Raw genomic sequence first — 20,792 nt, 5'->3', positions numbered from 1 at the left:
CGACGATCGCGCGACGATCGACCCCGCATCGCGCGCGCGCCGTGCGCATCGACGCCGCGACCGCTCTCGCGGACGTCCCGAGCGACGTCGACATCGCGATCGAGCGCGCGTCCTCGCGCACGCCGCGCGCGCCGTCCGCGCGTCGTCACAAAAACACGACCGCGTCGTCCGTCCGCCCGTCGCCCGCGCGGGAAGTGTCGACGCCGATGACGTCGTCGCGTCGACGCGTCCGGTGGGCGGCGCGGCGATGGGCGGCGTTCGTAGTGTACACGACATAGGGCCATCACCGGACCCGGGACGCGCACCCGCGTCCTGCGATCGACGCACATACGTCGACGCGTCTCTACACTACGTACTCTGTATCAATACACTGGGACATCAAACGCCCATCTTGGGCCCCACACGTGGGTGTCATCACCAGATCGGTGTGTGCACGCGTATAGTATTGGACTGTGTATCGTACTTACGTGCCCGTGTGCGGTATGATACACCGCGACGCCGACCGTCACGACGACTTCGACTTCGACGACGACGACGACGACGACGACGACGACGACGACGACGACGCGCGACGGCATGGCGCGCGGCGATGAGCACCGCGACGCCGACGCCGAGACCTCGGGGCGGTCGACGCGCGCGGGCGAGGACGCGGACGCGCGCGCGCGCGATGAGACGAACGCGCGGCGGCGGGCGGCGAACGATGCGGCGACGGTGATCGATGAACGGTGGCGAGCGATGTGCGCGCACGCGCGCATGGACGCGAACGAACGCGCGCGAGGGTTTCACGCGCTGGCGGACGCGATCGAACGGGCGGAGAAGTCGTTCGAGGACGCGAGAGGGGCGGAGGCGAGCGCGCGTCGGGCGCAGGACGGCGGGACGAAGCGGGCGGACGCGTTGCCGAGCGAACGGGAGTTCATGCCCGCGATCGTGGAGTACGCGGTGGGGGAGAAGATGTTTACGTGTGAGTTGCGAGAGCAAGCGGGGGCGATGCGGGTGTTGCGAGCGTGCGGATTGGGGAAGCGTTTGCGGGGACAGACGAATGACATCTTGGGCGAAGAGGCGACGCGGAGAGACGTGTACGCGAACGTCTTGAGCGAGCTCGCTTTCGGTGGACGCGCGGCAGAGCGAGCGCTTGAGAGAAGAGCGTCCGAGGGAGCGAACGCGGAGGGACCGGCGCGGACGCTGGACGCGAGACGACTAAAGGTGTACGCCATGGGCGCCTTTGCGTCGCTCCTCGTCACCGACGAAGACGGGGTCTCGAGCGAACACATCAAGAACGGTGTCATGGAGGGACTGTTGAAGCCCTTGGTGAATCTGATTTGTAAAGATGGCGCGGGCGTTGATGCGTGGGAGGTGGATGAGAAGGACTCGATGGATCTGGCGCTCGCCGCCGGCGACGAATGCCCGAGCGGACTTCAAGCGGGCGACTGCGAACATCTCCATCGAGCGTTGATGCAGGCGCGATTGATGTGCGTCGGGGGTATCGGGGACTACGTCGAGTGTTTCGCCGAGGCGCTGCAGCATGGGGTGTTGGAACTATCGATGCGGCTTTTGACGGGACCGACAGAGTCTGGTTGGCACGAATCGTACGGAACCGCGCGTCGCTTCAAGTTAGCCGGACACCTCCCCGGAGATCCCCAGCTTCCCGAAGCGCTCGCCGTGATCAGTGCATTTTTGGCGCACAGGAAGTTCGCCATTACATTCATAGAAAACGGCGGCGCCAAGCTCATGCTGAACGTCCCGCGCGGACCGATGACGTATTACAACTTGACGCGCTGCATGTTCGGCATCGCGAGCATCACCACGGCGCTCGAGAGATTGGTCGCGCCCTCGATCGATTTATCGAGGCGTTACGTGAAGATGGCGCTTGAGCTCCTTCAGTGCGATAACGAGTACGCGCGCCGACACGCGGCGCTGTTTCTGACGTTTGCCGTGCAAATTCCAATCGTCGTGGTGGCCTTTGACGCAGAGGCTGGTCTCAAACTGGTACTCGACACGCTTCGCACGACGGCTCACATCGTAACCCACGAAGAGTCTATGCTCGAAATGACGACGCCACAGGAGATCGCGATGGCCAAGGAGACCGGTGATCATGTCAGTTTGCTACTCCGCCAATACATGCGAGCGCACTTTGTCACCCACGTCAAAGCCATCGAGGAAAAGGTTTCGGGTAAATCCAAGAAAAACGATGCGCTGAAGAGTAAGACGACTGATACTGCGGCGAGACGGGCGATGTTTCGGGCGATGGACATCGGACACGACGCGACTGATCGACTATTCAGCATGGTGAGTCGCCAGAAAAGAATCGCCGCCGTCATGCAAGCAAAAACGTGGCTCGTGATTGAAGCCTTTTGCGCGCAGGGAGGACCGATGGTGTTGTTGGATCTACTCACGAAGGCTCCAGGCGAGAAGTCACTTCGAGAGTGCGTTTTGGGATCTCTTAGCGTGCTTAAGCTCGTGACGCTACATCCGACAGGTCGAGTCGCGACGGCAAAGGCGCACTTTGGAGAGTATTTTTCATCGGGTTACATTCTCATGGATATCATCGAGTCTGCGGCAGAGGCAGTCGACACCGAGGCTGTCGTTGAAGCGCTTAAAGTTATTTGCAATCTCGTCATCGCGCCTCTAGCGCTTTCCGCATCAGAACACAAATCTCATAAGGAGAAAGCGTCGGTTCCCATTGGTGGCCCGTTGCAACGAACGCATAGTGCGGGCGGTAATCTGACCGTGTTCGATTACGCGCGCCTCGAAGAGACTTACGTGAATGGAAGACAGAATATTGCGCAAGCTTACGGGGTAAAGGTGTTGCTGAAGTTGCTATTTAAAACGTCCAAGGTGTTGCCGCAGCCATCGATGAATATTTCACGCGCGCTTTGCTGTCGCGTACTCCTGGGGCTCACGAGAGATCAATCCATAGCCAACACGCTGCAGACGCTACAAATAGCTCGCATGCTATCAGAACTCGTGAGAGAGACTGGTCTCGGTCGTAGTTCAGCGCTCGAGGAGGAAGTCATAGTGGACTCTAAGCGTGAGAGTGGGACTGGTTCAGCGGCTACAGTTCAAGCCGCGGCGGCGGAATTCCATCGCTGCGCAGTTGAACTCATCGCTGCCACGGCTGGATTTGCGAACGTGAAAGCTACCACTCCGGCTGTTGCTTCAGACGCCGCGGCTCCACCGCTCGCGAAACTTGAGCGACACTTGATTGCGGCGTCGACGAAGGTTCGATATCCGCACGAAGAGTTGCTGCTAATCATGCACGAGCATCTCGTTTCTGCTGGATTGACGAAAACCGCGGCATCCCTCGTGAATGAGGCGCGACTTGCCCGCCCGGAAACTGGCACAAATAACGCTCGATCGTGCGACTCTCCAGCGCCGCGTTTGAAGCTTAACTTCAAAAATAAGCAGGCTCCGAGCAAGTTGCGCCGGCGCGCTCCGCGGTCCAGAATGACCGGTGCGGCTCGCGGCATGCTCGGTAAAGTTGATGAGCCATTCACACTTGGCCTTGATCAAGGACCGTCCGAGACACTCCTCCGCGAACTGAGTGGGGCGGCGAGGACGGTCATCAAGCAACCGCTAACGCCCACGCTTTCGAAGCGAGGTGTGAAGCGCACGCACTCAACCGAGGAAACGCGAGTGCACTTGGCCGAGGACTTGCGCAAATCGTTGACAACCCCAACATTGCAAAGTACGGAGGCATGCTGCGATCATCAGACGCCTTCTCCGGCTGTGAAAGAACGTTTCCATAAGGAGTTCCCGACACCTGGCGTTCTCGTCGCAGAGGGTCCGCGAGGAGAGACGGGATGTGGCGTACGTTCTCGCCTTGACTCGATCTTGACGCAGTATCTACGTGCGCAACACCGCCAGTGTAGCGCCCCAATCACGGCATGTGCTCCATTTTCGCTGTTGACGCCGCATCAGTGTCCACAGCCGAAGCGCAGTTTGGAGGCGCCGAGAAACTTGAGCTCTCGTCTTCGACAGCGCGAATGGACGCGCGCTTCAGGTCTAGAAATGGGAATGCGGCGAGCCGATCGGCACTTCGTAAACAGTAGATTCAGACCCCTACGAACCTTGCGGACCGACGTCGATTCTCTTTTCTCAGCGGTGTCATTCGTGCATGGAATAGTCGACCAAGTCGTCGTGGGGACCAATGAAGGAGAGATCCAGGTGTTTGACTGCATTTCAGGAGAGATTTTGGAGATCAGTAGCGACGCTATGCACGGGGGCTCCATTCGTAAAATCGTAGCAACCGGTCCAAAGTGTCCAAAGCCGATGTTCGCCGTGACATCGGTGCGGGGTATCTCTCTCTGGAGCCTTCCGAACAGTGACGAGGTACCTGAAATGATATGGGACAAAGACGGAAGAGCCGGAAGACGCGGATACGGAATCGCTGTTGACTCGACAGGTTCGACTTTCGCTGTAGGAGCGTTTGACAAAGATTTAGACATTATGGATACAGAGACGAAGACTGCGATACGTAGTCTCTCGTGGAAGACGGTGGGCCCACCGCTGATATCAAAGAACAACGACGAGCTTTCTTTCTCGCCCAGTGACAACTTGCTTCTGTGGGACGAGACACTATGGGACGTGCGCATTCGTGATGGCCCGCCGATTCAACGATTTGATAGATTTTCCGAAGCCTCGGGCGCGTGTTTTCATCCCGGGGGAAATGAAATCATCATCGGTAGGGAGGTTTGGGATATCCGATCATCGCGTCTCCTGCGAACCGTGCCTGCGCTCAACCGAGCTGCGCTGAAGTTCAATCACTCTGGTACCGTCGGCTTGGCTCACATCTTACACCCACGAAACGAAGAGCTCCTGTGGGGTCTTCGAAAGTGTCATCATCCGTACAAACACTCATTTTGCACGATAGACGCCATGGATTACTCGGACATTTGTACAGTGGATGTCACCTACGGCATGATTGACGCGTGCTGGGACGTCAGCAGCGACACGTTATGTGCCACGGTTGAGTACGATATCCTGGACACGCACGAATCGGTTGTTCGCCTTCATGAGGTCGGAAGACTCAGACTTCGCGAGGACGAGTCCGATATGGAGGAAGATCCGCACGATAACGGAATGGGGATGATGGATCGAGATCTCGCTTCGGATGACGACGAGTGGGAAGACGCCGAATGGGGCGACGAAGGCGAAGTCGATGCGGACGGAAGGCGAACAATCAACGACGCGCGCGTCGCACGTCAAATCGCAAGTCTCCGAGAGATCGCCGGTATCGGCGGCGGTGATGACTGGATGGCGCAGCGAAGACAGGTCTGAGGAATCGAGCGAATACGACTCTGATTTCATCGACAGCGACGATGAGGATAGTGAGGACGATGACGACGATAATCCAGATCCGTACGCCAGACTTGTTCGCGTCTTGAACAGAGTGAACACAGGCGGCGGCGCGCAGTTCGAATTCGTCGGGCTACGACCGGGTAGTTTGCTAGAGCGCCGGCGCCTCGCCGCGTCCGAGCGCGAGAGCGAACGCGGCGTCGGACGAGACATTTCTAACATCCAGGACGACGGTGACGACGACAATGCGGACGAGGACGAAGAGGACGGTGAATACGACTCCGACGCCTCCTGGGAGACCGATGACGGCGCGGATGAACACATGCAAGACGAAGACGACGAATAAGAGCGCGGCGCGCGACGATAGCCACGTCTTTCAATCAACCCCAAACTGAAACATTTCTTCCTTCGCGCGCGCCGCACACTCGGACGCCCATCCACCGTCACCATGCGCGCGCGCGCGGTACATCCGCGCGCGTTCGCGTCTCCCGATCGTCGCTGCGTCGACGCGAGCGTCGAGCGAAGAGCGTCGAGCGAAGAGCGAAAACGAAACGGTCGACCGTCCGGTCTTTGGATTAATTCATGGAGCGCGCGCGCACACGTCTCCGCGCGGGCGCAGCGCTCGCGCGCGAGCGGTGGGGACCACGACGTGTACACGGTGATGTACGGCGACACCCTGGCGGGCGTCGCGCGCGCGTGGGGGACGAGCGTGGAGACGTTGTGCGCGGCGAACGGGATACGCTTCGGCGACGAGCGGGCGGGGGAGGACGCGCCGGCGCTCTTCGTGGGACAGCGCTTGTTGATCCCTTCGATCGACTATGATCCTTGGGAACGTGAACGCGTGGGAATGGGTAAGTCTCGCGGAGCGCGGGCGATGAGTGAGAGAGAGCGGGACGCGGAGTTCGAGCGCGCGCGCAGGGTAAGGAGCGAGCGAAGGCAGGCAATGGCGCCGGTGACGCGCGCACACGCGGTGCTGAGCGGGAACACGGTCGAGGAGCTCACGAGGGATGAGGTCGCAGGATTGCTCGCGCATCGCGACGTGACGGTGATGCTGATGTGTGAGACAAACAACTGCAAGTGGTGCGAGGACGCGCGGCCCGCGTGGACAGCCGTGGCGGTGTGCTACGCCGAGGATCCAACCGTTCGCGTGTGTCGCTTACGATGCGATACCGACGAAATGAAGCAGTTCGCGGCGAAGTACTTTCGCGCGAAAACGTTTCCGACCATTGTGGCTCTTCCCGCGGGCAAGGGACCGGTGTATCGCCACGCCAGTACAGATCGAAGCGTCGCGACATTGCTTGAGTTCGCCGAGGAAGCGTCTGGGCGCTCCAACGCGTCGGTCGCAATCGACGTGACGAAGCCCAGGAGTGCGCCCACCCCGCCGCCGGTGAGGCAAGTTGTTGAACGCGAGCCAAATTCGGCGGCCCAGCTCGCCCCACCGCGAAGCGGAAATTTATTCAAGTCACTCAACGGAGCCGTCGGGAGAGCGCTCGGATACGACCGCGCAAACGTCGGCGTGAGCGTTGGTACAAGCGTGAATCAGTATTCGCCTCTCGCCGCGTCGTCAAACATCGTGCCAATCGCGTTGGGCGGTCTCGTGACGTTGGCGGTCTTCTCAGCGATGGCAAACGTGATGTTCGCCATAAAGAGTGTCGAAGGAGAATATGATGATCGACGTCAACCGAGGAGATTAGGGCGCCACTTCGATGAAGAGCGCTTTTCGGACGATTCTGAACCCATGAGCGATTATGAGGAGGCTTGGGTGGAAGTTACCGAGCAGGGTGATATGCAGACGCTCGATGACTGGAAATCGCTCGTCGCCGAGGAGTTATGGTCGCTCCCCGGTCGCGCCGTGCTACTGATCAGGATTTGGTTCCTCATTGGAAGACGGAAAATGTATCTTGGGCTGTGGGGTGATAGACGTCGACTCAGCAGGAGAGGTTCCAGACGCTCGATGGACGAGTACTATGACGACGACGAATCTCAAAGGTAGGCTCCTTTCGCGACCAGAGCGGATACGGACCCGCTCGTCACGATGACAGCAAGTAGGTTTTCGAATGTTTGTTTCCGAATCAAGTAGCTACGGTACCGGTATGCAATTCTAAAAAGTACAGTATGTATTCAATTGTTTACGAGCAAGCCACTTTGGACTCACACACGACGTCTAAAAAACGCTCCAACGCAATGCGACGATGCGACATCTCAGCTTGCTCGTGAAATTGAAGCTCGCCGAAAGTTTTATCGTACCCGTCCGGCAAGAAGACGCTATTCCAGCTCGCCTTGCCGTGCTGCACGTCACCCTTGGGTGCCACAATGACGCCGTGGATGGAGCCAGAAAAGATTTGCACTTCCCGTTCGCCCCAGTGCCGACCCAAGAGATCCATCGCTCCTACCGTGCACGTCACGCGCGCGCGACGGTTGTCGTATCTAGACATCAGGTCCCACAGGCCCGAGGGGCCGATCGCCTCGAGCATTGCTTTGCAGTATGGGCCTGGAAACGAGTTGAGCGCCTCTAACTCCAAAGAAACGTCCTCGACGAGTAAAAAGTCTTGCCCCGCGTGCATGGCCACGGATGCCGAAGCCATTTCCGTGCACTTGCGCACCGAGATTTCTTCGTGATTGCCTTGGATTTCGGTCGTGTCGAAGTCCACCTGCGTGAGAACGACGTCAGCTCGAGCGACGTTGTCGGCCCGTTTGAACACGTGCGACGCCTCAGCGTATTTGCCCGCGTTTCCGGTACCGTATAACACGCGCATCCGCATTTTCGCGGCGCTCACCGTCGCCATCGCGGACGTGTGGGGGCGGAAAGTGATGCAAGGTGAGCGATCGTTTCAATCTTTGAGCCAGCGTCTTAAAACGCCGTGTCGTCGTCTTCATCGGCGAACATCGCCGCGAGCTGCAACGCAAAGTCGCTAGGACCATCGTTCGCCGCGTTCGTATTCGGCGGGTCGTCCCTCGTCTCTGGAATTGGAGACTTCTCTGGCATCGGCTCCGCGACACCGACGGCTTCGTCTTCGCTCAAGTCGTCCCACACTACTCCTGCCATCGCATCCTCCACCGCACTCTCGAGCAAGCGCTGTCTGAGCTCGTCACGTTTCTCCTTAGCGCTCTTCCCCGGCTCCGCGCTCCCCCCGATCTCGCCCTCGGGTTCGAAAATCGCCACCAGATTTGCGTTCGACACGCACACCGCGTGCGACCGCGTATCGGCGCTCAGCACCGGCGCGTCTCGCACCACGATCGCGCTCCCGGCACGAAGACCCGGCTCGTTCGCCATCAAATCTCTGTGCACGACGACGCGGATCTCACCCGTGGGATCACACATCGTCCCCGCCCCGTCGCCGTTCGTCGTCTTCCCGAGCTCGCGTAACACGAACGCCCCGCGCGGGACCCTTGACGAGCGCCATCCACCCCGTCTGATCCATCCCACGCCGTTCCGAGGTTCGAACGTGGTGTAATCATCCGTGCACACGTCCAAGGCTTCGCACGCCCGTCTCCACGGCGACAGATCGAACGCAGCGGCGTCGAACTCGTCTCGGTCTACCGCCAGCTGTCGCTCGTCGTTTGAATCCAGTGCGCGTCGCTCTCCATCCGCGGCGGCGTCGAGGGCGGACGCGCTCGCGCGAGCGTGCACGCAATCACCCTCGCGCGCGTTGACGAAGATGGCGGCGGGACCGGGGATATCGCGCGTCATGGAAGAAGAGAAACGACGCGAGCCGCGTTGTGCGGCGCGCGCGAGCGTCAGAGAGAGACGGGGAGAGAACGACGGGCGATGGGCGAGACGATGTCGATCATCGGGTTGGGAGATCGTGTCTTAAATGTCTTGATGCGAATCCGAGCTCGCTTGGGTCATCACGTGGCCTCGGCTCCGTACTTCGGGGGCGCCTTGCCCCAGTTTTCCTCGTACGCCGCCGCGACGGTGTCGTCCAAGTCAAGGCCAGATTTCAGGGCTTCCTTGCCCGTGCTCACGAAGCGACCCTTCGGCGGTACCGGTCGACCAAACGTGGTGTACTTCGCGGTCCATCCCTCGTACCCACCCTCGACGGCGACGCAGTTCGCGTACCCTTGATCCTGCAACGCCTTGGTGAGTTCTCTCGCTCGCGCACCGTCGGCGTCGGCGATCAAGAGCTTCATCGACGGTCGAGTCTTCTCCGTCGCTCGTTTCGCCCACGACTCCGCGAGATCACCGTCCGCGAGCGGGACGTTGATCGTCTGCTGCGGCGGCTTGGTGATGTGCTGTCTATCGTACTCCTTCCACGAGCGACAGTCCACGAACACGTACGACTCGCGCTCCAACATGCGCTTACCGTCGTCCACGTTCACCGTCACCACGTCCAGGCCGTCGTCCATCGCGACGTTTCCAGCGTCATCGCTCGCGTCTTCTTCGTCTTCTTCCACCGTCGCGACCGCGCTCGACGCCATCGTCGTCGTCGCCCCGTCCTCGCTCGACGGGGCCTCCGGCGCGTCCGCGTCAAACTCAAACAACACCTCGTCCTCGTCCATCGACGTCGTGATCCGCACGCGCTCGCGCTCGTCGTACGACGTCATTCGCTCGACCGCGCGCGCGATCGTGCGCGCGCGCGATCGTGCGCGCGGGACGACGCGGCGACCATCGCGAGCGATGTTTTCGACACGACGGACGTTCGACGTCGCCTCGACCGTCGTCGACGTCGAACGCGCGCGCGCGCGGACGGCGACGACGGCGCTCGAGAGCGCGCGCATCGCGGTCGGCATCGAACGCGCGCGCGACCGTGCGCGTCGCGAGGTGACGCGTGAGCGGTGGCGATGCTTTTTGCATCGTATCCGAGTCAGCCCGAATCTATGGGATTGGATGGAGATTTTCAACGGGGGGCGTACGCGTCGTCGTGAGGGCGCGACGCGGCGCGCGCGCGCGGATGGACGGGGTGCATCGCGCGCGACCGCGTGTGGGTTGGACCTAGCGCGCGTCGGCGTCGTCGTCGACGCTGAGCGTCTTCTTGACGCGTTTGTCGGCGTCCTTGGCGATTTCTTCCCACGTCTTCCCGTCGATGTCCCGGACGGAAAGACTCTCGACGGTGTACACCTGTGGGACGACGCGAGCCTTCTTCGGGTCGAGCTCGCGAAGATCTCGATCGTGGTAATCATTGGGCTTCTCTTGAATCTTCGGCAGTTTGAGCTCCTCGGAAGCAACGATGTGATAATCCACCGAGCCCAGGATGTGCTGAATGGCGTTCAGACGGGCGACGCGCTTGTCGTCGGCGGGGATGATGGACCACGGCACGGTTTCGCTCGTGTTCTCGAACATCAAGTCGCGAGCCTTGGAGTACTCGTAAAATTTACTCCGCGCGAACAGGTCCATCGGGCTGAGCTTCCAGCGTTTTTCGCTTCGCTCGAGTCGGTCCTTGAATCGCCTCTCTTGCTCTTCGTCGCTCACGTCGAACCAGAGTTTAATGAGCGTGATGCCGCTATCGACGAGCATTTTTTCGAACGTATTCACCTCCTTCTCGAACTGCTCGACCTGTTCTGCCGTCGCGAATCCCATCACGCGTTCCACGCCCGATCGATTGTACCACGACCGATCGAACAACACGATGTGCCCCGCGCTCGGGAGATGTTTGACGTACTTTTGAAAGTACCACTGCGTCTTCTCCTCCTCCGTCGGCGCGCTCAGAGCGACCACCTTACACTGACGCGCGCTCAGGACGTCGGTGATTCGAGAGATGCACCCACCCTTCCCCGCGGCGTCCCTACCTTCGAACAAAATAACAACCTTTTCCCCTCGCGCCTTCACGTAATCCTGCCACGTCACGAGCTCAAATTGCAAGCGCTCCAAAATCGCTTCGTACTCCGCGTTCACGATCGCCTTCCGCACCGCCTTCCGCACGCACTTCGCGTGATCCATCTCCTCGAAGAAGACGATCTGCTCGTCCGCCGAGCGCCCTCGAATCGTCCCGCTCGAATCCTCCCTCTGCGCGCGCGCGTGCGTCCCTCGAGGCGTCATCGACGACGTCCACGATCGCCCCACGCGTCCCCAGCGTCGCGCCCGTCCGTGGACGGGCGTCGCGACGCGCGTCGACGCGATCGCGCCCGACATCCCGCGACGTCGCGCGCGGTCGACGACGACGCGACGTGTTTTGGCAAGTGAAGACGCGCAACGGTCACGGCGTCCGTCGGGGACGCGGTTGAAAACGGACTCGCGCGCGCGCGGCGACGGTGACCGCGGGAAGGGAAGAAGACTATTTTTGTCACGCGTGTGTATCGATGCACGACGCGCGTGAGGACGCGGTCGCGGACCTGGGTGTTTGACGACGCGCGCGGGCGAACGACGCGCGGATCGAGCTACGCCTTGATGAGGGCTGTGATGTTGATTGGGATTTCTCCGCCGAGCTGTTCGGCGGCGCAACACCATGGGTGGAAGACTTCGCGCACGCGCTCGTCGAACCAGCGGTCGCGTTCGGGCGCGCGTCGCGGTGCGATGTACCAATCCGCGCGCGCGCGCGGGCGCGCCGTCGCGCGGCGACGACGCGGCGACGCGGCGACCGTCGGTCGACGCCGAGGGCGTCGTCGGCGTCGACGCCGAGCGATTGATGACGCGCACAAAGCGCTCGCGCGCGTGAAGTAGACGAGCATCGAGCATCGAGGTCGAGTGCATCACCTTCAATCGGTCGTGCTCGTGATGCAACGCACAAAGTTTCGGGTGGTGATGTGGTGATGCGAAAGGTGATTTGAATGTCACCCACCCGAGACGACCGTCATGTTCGGAACATGGCACCCACATCGCGGTCGAGCGTGTGACGTATACGAGCATGTCATTCACATAACGGTCGAGCGCGTGAAGTACGAGAGACGCGTCACCCACATAGTGGTCGAGCGTGTCGAGTATACGAACATGGTACCCACACAGCGGTCGAGCGTGTCGAGTATACGAGCATGGCACCCACATAGTGGTCGAGCGTGTCGAGTATACGAGCATGTCATTCACATAACGGTCGAGCGTGTAAAGTATACGAGCGACGCGTCCCAAACATCGCGGTCGCGCGACGGCGGCGCGCGAGGCGTCGACGCGATGAAGGTGCCGACGTACGACGCCGACCCGGGCGCGCGCGCGTACGGCGGGTTCGGGGCGCGCGTGATGACGTCCATGGGATGGACCGCGGGCGATGGGCTCGGGAAGCGACGACACGGCGTTCGAGCGCCCATCGAGGCGGTGAAACGCGAGGACGGCGTCGGGCTGGGACGACGCGAGGCGCGGTACAAATGGGACGAGAAGTGGTGGGAGGGGAGCTTTGCGAACGCGGCGGAGAGAATCGCGCGCGTCATGGGGAAGGGGGACTCGGATGCGGCGTCGACGTCGGAGAGTGCGTCGGAGAGCGCGTCGGACGCGGCGCGGGGCGAAACGGCGACGGGACGGGACGGCGTCGCGTGTAGCGGATCGAAGAGCGAGCTGAAGCTCATGGAGGAACTGGCGAGGGATAATCATCGAGGATCGACGTTTGGTGGACGCGTGGGGAAGCTCGAGCGCATCGCGAGGTTTGAGGCTGAGCAATTGGCCAAGTACGGAATTCAACGCGGAAGCGCCGTCTCGGACGTCTCGACGGCAAAGGCGGAGAAAAAGTCCAAGGATGCGAAGAAATTAAGGGAAACGCGACGGTCCGGCGAGTCGGGAGATTCGTCGTCGAGCGAGGAGGCGGAGGCGTCACCGCCCACGTCCGGGAAGGCGTACGAGGGGGCGAAGTCCGCGAGCACGGAGAGCTCGTCGTGGTGGCGCGCCGTCTTCACCTGGGGCGGATTGGTTGGCTCCGCTCGCGAGCGCGACGGCGAGCGAACGGGCGCGAGCGGGCGCAAGGCGTTCACCGAGAACGATCAAGAGGCGTTATTTAAGTCGGCGCACGAAACGAACGTCGTCAAGGGCACCAAGCGCGGCTTGGGCGGTAAAGGCGAAATCAAGAGCGAGTGGACCGGCACGCGCGTGACAACCTTTGACGACGACGACGACGCTCGCGACGCGAAGAGGTCAAAGAAGGAGAAAAAAGAGAAAAAGGAGAAAAAGGAGAAGAAGGAGAAGAAGGAGAAGAAGGAGAAGAAATCCTCCAAGAAGAGCGCAAAAAAGTGAGCGTTCGCGGTGTAAAAATAATTACCCTGTACAAGACACCCGGATGCGCACTCGCGTGCTCGGAATTTCAAAAAACACGACTCTCGCGCGCGCGCCGTCCCGCCCATCGACATCCCGTCCTCGCTCGTCGTCGACGGGTGATGAAACGCGCGCGAGAGCTCGCGCACGACGTGTGTTCTCGCGCGTCCCGCGCGCGCGCGCGCGTCGACGCGGTGAGAGATTCCAACACCGCCGCGAGCTCGGCGACCACCTCGACGTCGTCGCTCGAACGCGTGCGAGTGCTCATCGCGTGCGGAGCCCTGGACTCGCGCGAGTTGAGCGACGCCATAGCGGTGGAACTTCGCGTGGCGCGACGAGGAGAGTAGGCGTGAGCGATGAAGAACACGATCGATGCGTTTTTCACGCCGAGGACGCGGGAGACGATCGAGCGAACGTCGAGGGAGACGTCTTCGGGGAACGATGTAGACGGTGGGTCGAGATTTTCTCGGTGTCCGGTGTGCGAAAAAGACGTGTTGTCGATATTTCTGGCGTCGCACGCGGACGGGTGCGAGGGAAAGACGAGACGGGAGTCGACGAGCGGGAGTCGACGAGCGGCGAAACCAGAGACGAGTTTCGCCGTGAAAGCATCGATGAGCGGCGCGAACGCTTTTGACAGCATGATGGCGGCGCAAAAGGAACGCGAACGCGTCAGGACTTTTACGATGAAGTACGACGCATCTCTCGGAAGATGGCGAGCGATGTTGGAAAAGACAGCGAGTACGCAAACCGCGACTTGGTCGGGTAAAGTCGTCGTGAAGGAGAAACTTGCGAGCGGCTCGACGTGTACGACGACGTTGAAACTGATTTACGAGGCGAATGAAAACATCAAGGTTACAGAACACGACGCATCGATCCTTAGCGCCATGGCTGAAGCTCGAGAGGTGATGGATATGAAAGCAAAGCGTGCCGCCTCGGTCGGCGATGGCGAGCAGCTTAAAGTGAGCGTCGTAAAATCTGCGCTCCAGAAAAATGTCCGCCGCGGCAGATCCGTCGCGGCGACTCGTGTGGCGACGCACATGTCCCTCCAGCCGGATTCGTTCGTGGAGCTCGTTCGCAGGTTGGTCATCATATCCCTCGAGGATGCTATTCTGCACCACGAGGTGCCAACTTTGACTTGGCTCATGTGCGCCACGAGCAAGGGATTCCAACCGTCGGACGCGATGCGTGCGTGCGTTGTGCGCATCGCTGGAGAGATAGCCGCAGTCTCGACGAAGGACAAAGTGACGTACGGCGCCGCACGAACGGGATGTGAGGACCCACTGACACTGAACGACGTCGAGGCGCAGCTACCCGAGGAGGAATCAACTCTTGTTCAATCTCTGATCATTCGTGCGCAGTTCGGCGGTATGCCCGGCGATGTCGCGATGCTTCGTGGATTCTCGCGCGTTTGGCTCGATAGATTCAAAGAAAAAACGTCCACTGTTCCACCAGAATACGACTCTTTACGCAACGTGGAAATCATCGAGGAGTCGACCACGAACAGGACGCCGTGGCTTTCCTTTCTGGAGCATACGTTCGAAGATGCGAGGGATTCAAACGAAGCGGAGGCGTGTAAATGGGGTGGCTTCATGCGTCGGAGCGATATCCCGATCGCCGCCGTCGATTTCCACGTATCGAACTGTGTTGAAAGTATTCTTCAGACGCCGACGATTCGGTTGCGAATCGTCGACGCGGCTAAAGAGCTAGGTTTGGGAGACGATGTGAACGCCACGGATACCGTCAAGAGTGCTATTTGGCGACACAGTGCGGGTGTGAACTTCAAGCGCGCGATCGAGACACGAAGTGCGAAAAAAGTAGTAAAGTCTAGGCCGGAAACAAAGCCGTCTCGCGACGACGAACTCCTGCTCGCAATATGGGACATAGTTAACGAAGATTTGGAGCGTTGGGTCACGCGCTATCTCGCATTCCGAATGCCGCGTTGACGATAGGTAGATTTGTATTATTTGTCTGGAAAATGCTGTTGGTATTAAAGTACAACAGAGAACAAAAGCGCTGCCAAAAATGATTAATGCGTGTATGTCAGCAGATTGTCAAAGAAGTCATCCGTCTTCTCCAGGGTTTGTGTCAGAACGAACTTGATGATCGATCTCTCGCCCCTCGTAACACCAGTAACCCTGTGCGGAGCACCCTCCGCGCGGACGACGATCACGGAGTTGGGCTCTGTCCAACCTCCATAGCGCATGCCGGTTCGCTCGTCCTCCCACTCCGTCGTGCTATCGCTCGTGTTCGTCACCGTGTACACGATTTCGTATTGCGGCTGTGTGTACAACGCGACGTCTTTGTGCCAATCCATCGATCCTCCTACGGGATACACTCGGTACTCCACCGGCACATCTCCTGCCACGAGATTCGCTCCGTGTCCCTCGCCGAGAAGCAAGCCGCTCAGGCGCTCCGCCACCTCCTTCGCCACGCACGCCTCATGGACGAAGTTATCGCTCGGAACCATCATCCCTAATCTTTGTCTCGCGCACGCGCGGTGTTCCAGCGTCACGCTCCCTCGCATCTTCTCGCATTCCTCCCGCACGCGCGCGCTCGTCGCCGCGTCGAAAAAGTTACGCACGTACAGCAATCCCCCAGACTTATCCAGCGCCGAGCGCGCGCTCGAGCTCGCCTCACCCCCATCACGCTCTCTCGGTCGTCTCGTCTCCGTCGCCGCGCGCGCGCTCGCTCGCGAGCGTCGACTCGACGCGCACGTCGTCATCCATCCCCGTCGCGCGCGCGCTCGAGCGCCCCCCGCGCGCGGTCGAATCGCCCCCCATCGCGCGCGCCGCGTCGCCACCGCCGCGTCGCCGTCGACGCGTCGATCGACCGTCGACGCCGCGCGCATCGACGGCCGCGTCGTCGTCGCCATCGACGCCATCGACGACGCGCGCGGCGATCTCGCGCGTCGAGGGGGACGACGGCGACGGGGGCGGCGAGCGACCGGTGCGCGACCGGTGCGCGAAAGGCGAGCGACCGGTGCGCGAAAGGCGAGCGACCGGTGCGCGAAAGGCGAGCGACCGGTGCGCGAAAGGCGATCGATCGACCGCCGTCGGTCGAGGGCGTCGCGCGGGCGATCGATCGCGGGTTTGGTTTTTTTGACATTCGATCGCGAATGCGGTCGCTCGCGTACGAGGCGCGACCGCGCGTTCGGGCGTCCGATGCTTGGGGCTAAACCCTATGGTCCGCCACCCATCGCGTCGCCGCGACGGGGGCGCGGGCGCGCGCGCGGCGTCGCGATCCGCCTTTCCGTGGCGCGCGAGATGGCTCCGTACAGAGTGCGTTCGTTCGACGTCGACGCGACGGGCGAAGAGATTGGTTTCGTTCGCTCGAACGCGCGCGCGCGGTCGCGGTGACGTCGTCGGAGAGGCGAGCGGATGCGATGTCACGGAGGACCGCGCGCATCGTTTGGGGTTTTCCACCGTCGATCCCGATCGTGTTCGAGGAGTCCGGGCGCGACGACGAGCGCGAACGAATGGAACTCGACGCGTGCGGCGCGAGAATGATTTTTATTCGCGATCGTGACGTGTGTCGCGCGAACGGGCGATGGCGATACGTGACGTGGACGACGAACGCGTGGACTGACCGCGACGATGAGCTTTGCACTCGCAGTACCGCCAATTTCAAGTCGTCGGCCGACACCTCCCGACGGAGGCGACGCCGGAGCCGGAGGTGTTCCGCATGAAGCTTTGGGCGCTCGATGACGTCAAGGCGCGATCGAAGTTCTGGTGCGTGCGAGGCGACGAACGAGATGACGAGACGCTGGACGGACCGTCCGTGCACGAACCAAGACGAGGACGAAACAGAGCGCGACGAGTCGACGCGAGCGTGAAACTGACCGAAGTACGTGATTTATGGACGCAGGTATTTCATGTCTCGCCTCAAGAAGGTCAAGAAGGCGAACGGTCAAATCATCGCTTGCAACGAGGTGCGCATCGCTGCGATTGGAAAGCCCTAGGGCTGCGTGAGAGAAAGCGTCCGCGAAGACAGAAAGAGGGAGAGACTGACGTGATTTGATTCCTTCGCGAATCGACAGATCTTTGAGGAGGACACGACGACCGTGAAGAACTTCGGCATCTGGATCCGTTACCAATCCCGCACGGGCTTCCACAACTCCTACAAGGAGTACCGCGAGACCACCATGAACAAGGCGGTGGACGCGCTCTACGAGGAAATGGCTTCCCGCCACCGCGTGCGCTCCTCCCAGCTGCAAATCATTAAGATTGCGGAAGTCTCCGATGAGAACGTCCGTCGTGAGAACACGCGCCAATTCCTCGCCGAAGACTTGTCCTTCCCGGTCGTGAACAAGGTCATGCGTCACCCGAGCAAGGCGACCAAGACCATCTTCAAGTACAAGCGTCCGAATCATGTTACGTTGTGATTGCGATGTGGCGCAGGAACTTCTTGATTAGACACATTAGCATGGGTGAGGGTGAGACGTAGACGCGGCGCGAATTTGTAATCGTCGAATGTCTCGAAAATGAAAACGATGTGTTCTGCTTTGCTTGTTTCTGAACTAAAATGTCTCCGCGCGGCGCATCTAAGTGTTTTATGCCATGTATTTGAAAACCTGTGGATTCTCCTTGTCGCGCTCGATGAACTCCTTGTTAATGAGCTCTTCGACTCGAATCTTGATTTGTTTCGGCTCAGGAACGAACTTCTGTTTGAGTTGAGACACGACTTCAATGATGAGTTGGTTGTACGCCAGAGATTTTCTCGCCTTCATCGTTCGAACGATTGCCGCATCGATCGCGTGGCGCCGATCGTGCTCGACGTGCTCGATAGTGACCTTCTTCTCGTCTACGGGCGGTAGTCCTATTTTAATGCGTCTCGATCTATCCGTGAACTTTTCATTGAACGCGAAGACGTCATCCGGTCCGATTGTCTTGCCCTCTGGAGACTTGTTCAGAATTTTGTACTTCGCACAAGATAGAGAGTACAGAGCGCGTTTGGCGTCGTCGGGGGGTAATTTTGTCAAATCGATCACGTTCTGCATCGTCAGCTCCGTCTTGGCTCCGAAGAGTAGCAAAACTGCGCACTGAGTGGTTTGCATGAGCATCTCAATGGACTTGGTCTCAAACTTACCAACCACGGTAGCCGTTCCGAGATGATGGATCCACGTCAATTTACGCTGTCCCATGCGTTTATCATAGAAGCTTCTGAAGGTGTCCACGCACTTCGCCAACTCATCGTTCAGCTGGAACTCCACGGGTTTGTGCTGGGGCCAGAAGCCGTGAGTCAAGATGGTGACTGAGAAATCGAGAGGGGGCTTACGGTTCGCCGCATCCTCCTCCATCCACCGTTCAAAGGTATCTTGCGTCTCCCGCGCGGATTGCAAATCGTTTAACATTCCTTCCATTTTACCAGTGAATTGCGCTCCGCACTGTGTCTTGAGTTTGCTCAAAATTGAACGCTCGTAATCCTGACTCGCTGAGCTGTCCGTCAACAGACGTCTGGCGAGCTTTTTGCGGTAGAACTCTCCAAACATGTCCTTATCGCTAATAAAAGCCAAGAGTTTGACGACCTTTTCTAAGGTTTCCTCCATCTTTTCATCGCTCAGCTTCTCACTCCCACCCTTACGCAACAGTTTGTCCGAGAAATCGGCCAGAAGCTGCGCGGTGGAGTTCCCGGCGATTCCCTTGTTGCAGAAGTTCTCGAAAGCCTCCGTCAAAGCACGATTGAATAAAGCACTGCTGTCGAAACATTCGTTTACGTACGTGCTGTACTTGTCGTATAGTTCGATCGCACTGCGAGTGAATACCTGCTCCACGGATGTGGATGCCGCGTCCTTGTCCGGCTTCTTGCTCTTCATGTTTGACGCCGTCTGCTCGGCGACGCTCACTAAGTTCATTCCATCCTTCTTCACGTGAGCCTTGAAAATTTCAGCTATCGGCTTCAAGCCGCTTGGTACAGCACGGAAGAGGCGGTACATGCGAGCCAAATCTTCCGTTTTGTCTTCGACTAAGAGTGCCGCACATCCGCTATTCTCCTTCTCCAGTAACTCATTTTCATACTGCTCGAGCAGTTGTTGCTCCACCTTCGAAATCAGCTTGGATTCGGTAGTTTGATGCAAGTAAAGCTGCACTCGCTCGCGCTCGCTGTTCAGACACTCTTCCGCCTTGATAAGGTAAGCCGGACAGGAGTCCTCTGCGATCCACTGCAAAGCCTTGCGCGAATAGAAAGACGCAGTGTGTGCCAACAAATCCGCTTCGAAATCATTTTGGTACGCGTCCATCGTCCCCAAACCCATTTCGACAAAAATCGACGTAATATTCTTAATCAACGTCCTGTCCGTCTTTTCTCCCTCCCGCTCCTTGTCGATGAGCTCGAGCACCGCCGTCTTCACGCTCAACTTGATCTCGTCGTACACGAGCCGACGAAAGCAATTCACCCCGACATCCTTGAGGGGAGGGAAATGATGACGCTGAACGTAGTATCGGTCGAGATAGTTGAAAAACTTCGACAGCCATCGAACCATTATCTTGTGGTTCTCCCATCGCATCACCAGACTCTTCAGCATGTACTCACCCTTCTTTTCCACGAGCGTTGGCAAAACCTTTGCATTGATGTACTGGTTAAAGGCCGCCTCGTAACGCTCGTACAACTGCTCTGAGAAGTCGTACGGCGCCTTTTGCGTGCACATGTTGTAAATGGTACTACGAGTGCACAAATTAAACGATCTGTCAGTCAACACGCTTTACGTCGCGAAACAATCGCACGAAGTCACGCGAAGCGCGGCGCTCCGGAGTTGTAACCAGAAACCCGACGACGCGTCAGACAAGGCTGAAAAGTAGTCCACAAGAGTGTTCAGACTGAAGTGTGAATCACTGTATGGTATATCGTCATCACTCGTGTCATGGATTTCGGGTCTCCCTCTCCTCTCATTGCGCGCGCTCGTCGTCGCCTCGCTCGCGCGGTCAACGCCGATTTCGAGACGTACGTGTACAGGTTCATGTACTCCTCCGACGTAAACGGCTCGGCGTCGTCCGTGTCAAGGATACGTCTCAGTTTCATGATACCATCCTGCGTTCACGTCACCGTCGTCGACGAGCTCGGTCAGTGCCCCCTCCGCGAGATCTCGCGCGCGCAGACAACCGTTTTACGTCGAATCTAAACGCGCGCGCGCGCCCTCTCTCACGCTCCGCGTCGCACCTGCATCCGTCCCCATCCCTCCTCCAGCGCCACGGGTCGACGATCCGTCATCCTTCTCTCGGTCCTCTCTCCGCGTCCTCGTTCGATCGTCCGTTCGCTCGATCCGCTCTCTCACCGTCCCTCTCCGACCCGTGCCGCGCGCGCGCGCGTCCGATCCCCGCCCGCGCGCGCGCGAACTCGACGTTCGCGTCCGTTCGCCCCGCGCCGTCGCCCGCGCGTCGTCGTCGTCGTCGTCGTT

The 20,792-nt window shown here is 59.5% G+C and overlaps 11 protein-coding genes across 11 annotated transcripts; 5 read left to right on the top strand and 6 right to left on the bottom strand.

Annotated features, from left to right (window-relative positions):
• Positions 1-576: 576 nt before the first annotated feature.
• On the top strand, positions 577-5,641 carry OT_ostta07g00270 (Quinonprotein alcohol dehydrogenase-like superfamily; the record flags this gene model as incomplete). The annotated part of the gene is made up of 2 exons (XM_022983698.1): positions 577-5,236; positions 5,268-5,641. The coding sequence occupies 2 exons, from the start codon at positions 577-579 to the stop codon at positions 5,639-5,641; spliced, it is 5,034 nt and encodes a 1,677-aa protein (XP_022839336.1).
• Positions 5,642-5,743: 102 nt separating this feature from the next.
• Positions 5,744-7,288, top strand: OT_ostta07g00260 (Thioredoxin-like fold; the record flags this gene model as incomplete). Its single annotated transcript, XM_003080082.2, has 1 exon — positions 5,744-7,288. The coding sequence occupies one exon, from the start codon at positions 5,744-5,746 to the stop codon at positions 7,286-7,288; it is 1,545 nt and encodes a 514-aa protein (XP_003080130.2).
• Positions 7,289-7,424: 136 nt separating this feature from the next.
• On the bottom strand, positions 7,425-8,081 carry OT_ostta07g00250 (Ham1-like protein; the record flags this gene model as incomplete). The annotated part of the gene is made up of 1 exon (XM_022983697.1): positions 7,425-8,081. One exon carries the CDS (start codon positions 8,079-8,081, stop codon positions 7,425-7,427), a length of 657 nt encoding a protein of 218 aa, XP_022839335.1.
• Positions 8,082-8,146: 65 nt separating this feature from the next.
• Positions 8,147-8,986, bottom strand: OT_ostta07g00240 (Protein of unknown function DUF4539; the record flags this gene model as incomplete). Its single annotated transcript, XM_003081776.1, has 1 exon — positions 8,147-8,986. The coding sequence occupies one exon, from the start codon at positions 8,984-8,986 to the stop codon at positions 8,147-8,149; it is 840 nt and encodes a 279-aa protein (XP_003081824.1).
• A 158-nt stretch (positions 8,987-9,144) lies between these two features.
• Positions 9,145-9,795, bottom strand: OT_ostta07g00230 (Rhodanese-like domain; the record flags this gene model as incomplete). The annotated part of the gene is made up of 1 exon (XM_003081777.1): positions 9,145-9,795. The coding sequence occupies one exon, from the start codon at positions 9,793-9,795 to the stop codon at positions 9,145-9,147; it is 651 nt and encodes a 216-aa protein (XP_003081825.1).
• Positions 9,796-10,228: 433 nt separating this feature from the next.
• OT_ostta07g00220 (Polyphosphate kinase 2) lies at positions 10,229-11,173 on the bottom strand (the record flags this gene model as incomplete). The annotated part of the gene is made up of 1 exon (XM_003081778.2): positions 10,229-11,173. One exon carries the CDS (start codon positions 11,171-11,173, stop codon positions 10,229-10,231), a length of 945 nt encoding a protein of 314 aa, XP_003081826.2.
• An 852-nt stretch (positions 11,174-12,025) lies between these two features.
• OT_ostta07g00210 (G-patch domain) lies at positions 12,026-13,384 on the top strand (the record flags this gene model as incomplete). Its single annotated transcript, XM_003080080.2, has 1 exon — positions 12,026-13,384. One exon carries the CDS (start codon positions 12,026-12,028, stop codon positions 13,382-13,384), a length of 1,359 nt encoding a protein of 452 aa, XP_003080128.2.
• A 374-nt stretch (positions 13,385-13,758) lies between these two features.
• Positions 13,759-15,345, top strand: OT_ostta07g00200 (unnamed product; the record flags this gene model as incomplete). Its single annotated transcript, XM_003080079.1, has 1 exon — positions 13,759-15,345. The coding sequence occupies one exon, from the start codon at positions 13,759-13,761 to the stop codon at positions 15,343-15,345; it is 1,587 nt and encodes a 528-aa protein (XP_003080127.1).
• Positions 15,346-15,428: 83 nt separating this feature from the next.
• OT_ostta07g00190 (unnamed product) lies at positions 15,429-16,283 on the bottom strand (the record flags this gene model as incomplete). Its single annotated transcript, XM_003080077.3, has 1 exon — positions 15,429-16,283. The coding sequence occupies one exon, from the start codon at positions 16,281-16,283 to the stop codon at positions 15,429-15,431; it is 855 nt and encodes a 284-aa protein (XP_003080125.3).
• A 382-nt stretch (positions 16,284-16,665) lies between these two features.
• OT_ostta07g00170 (Ribosomal protein L18ae) lies at positions 16,666-17,783 on the top strand (the record flags this gene model as incomplete). Its single annotated transcript, XM_022983696.1, has 4 exons — positions 16,666-16,680; positions 17,015-17,130; positions 17,267-17,330; positions 17,439-17,783. 4 exons carry the CDS (start codon positions 16,666-16,668, stop codon positions 17,781-17,783), a joined length of 540 nt encoding a protein of 179 aa, XP_022839334.1.
• Positions 17,784-17,951: 168 nt separating this feature from the next.
• Positions 17,952-20,605, bottom strand: OT_ostta07g00160 (Cullin repeat-like-containing domain; the record flags this gene model as incomplete). The annotated part of the gene is made up of 3 exons (XM_022983695.1): positions 17,952-20,058; positions 20,343-20,425; positions 20,555-20,605. 3 exons carry the CDS (start codon positions 20,603-20,605, stop codon positions 17,952-17,954), a joined length of 2,241 nt encoding a protein of 746 aa, XP_022839333.1.
• Positions 20,606-20,792: the final 187 nt, after the last annotated feature.

The sequence above is a fragment of the Ostreococcus tauri genome, assembly GCF_000214015.3.
Source record: "Ostreococcus tauri WGS project CAID00000000 data, contig chromosome 07, whole genome shotgun sequence".
Taxonomy (NCBI): Eukaryota; Viridiplantae; Chlorophyta; class Mamiellophyceae; order Mamiellales; family Bathycoccaceae; genus Ostreococcus; species Ostreococcus tauri.
The sequence above is the reverse complement of the archived record's forward strand: the minus strand, read 5'-3'. Positions and strand labels throughout refer to the sequence as shown.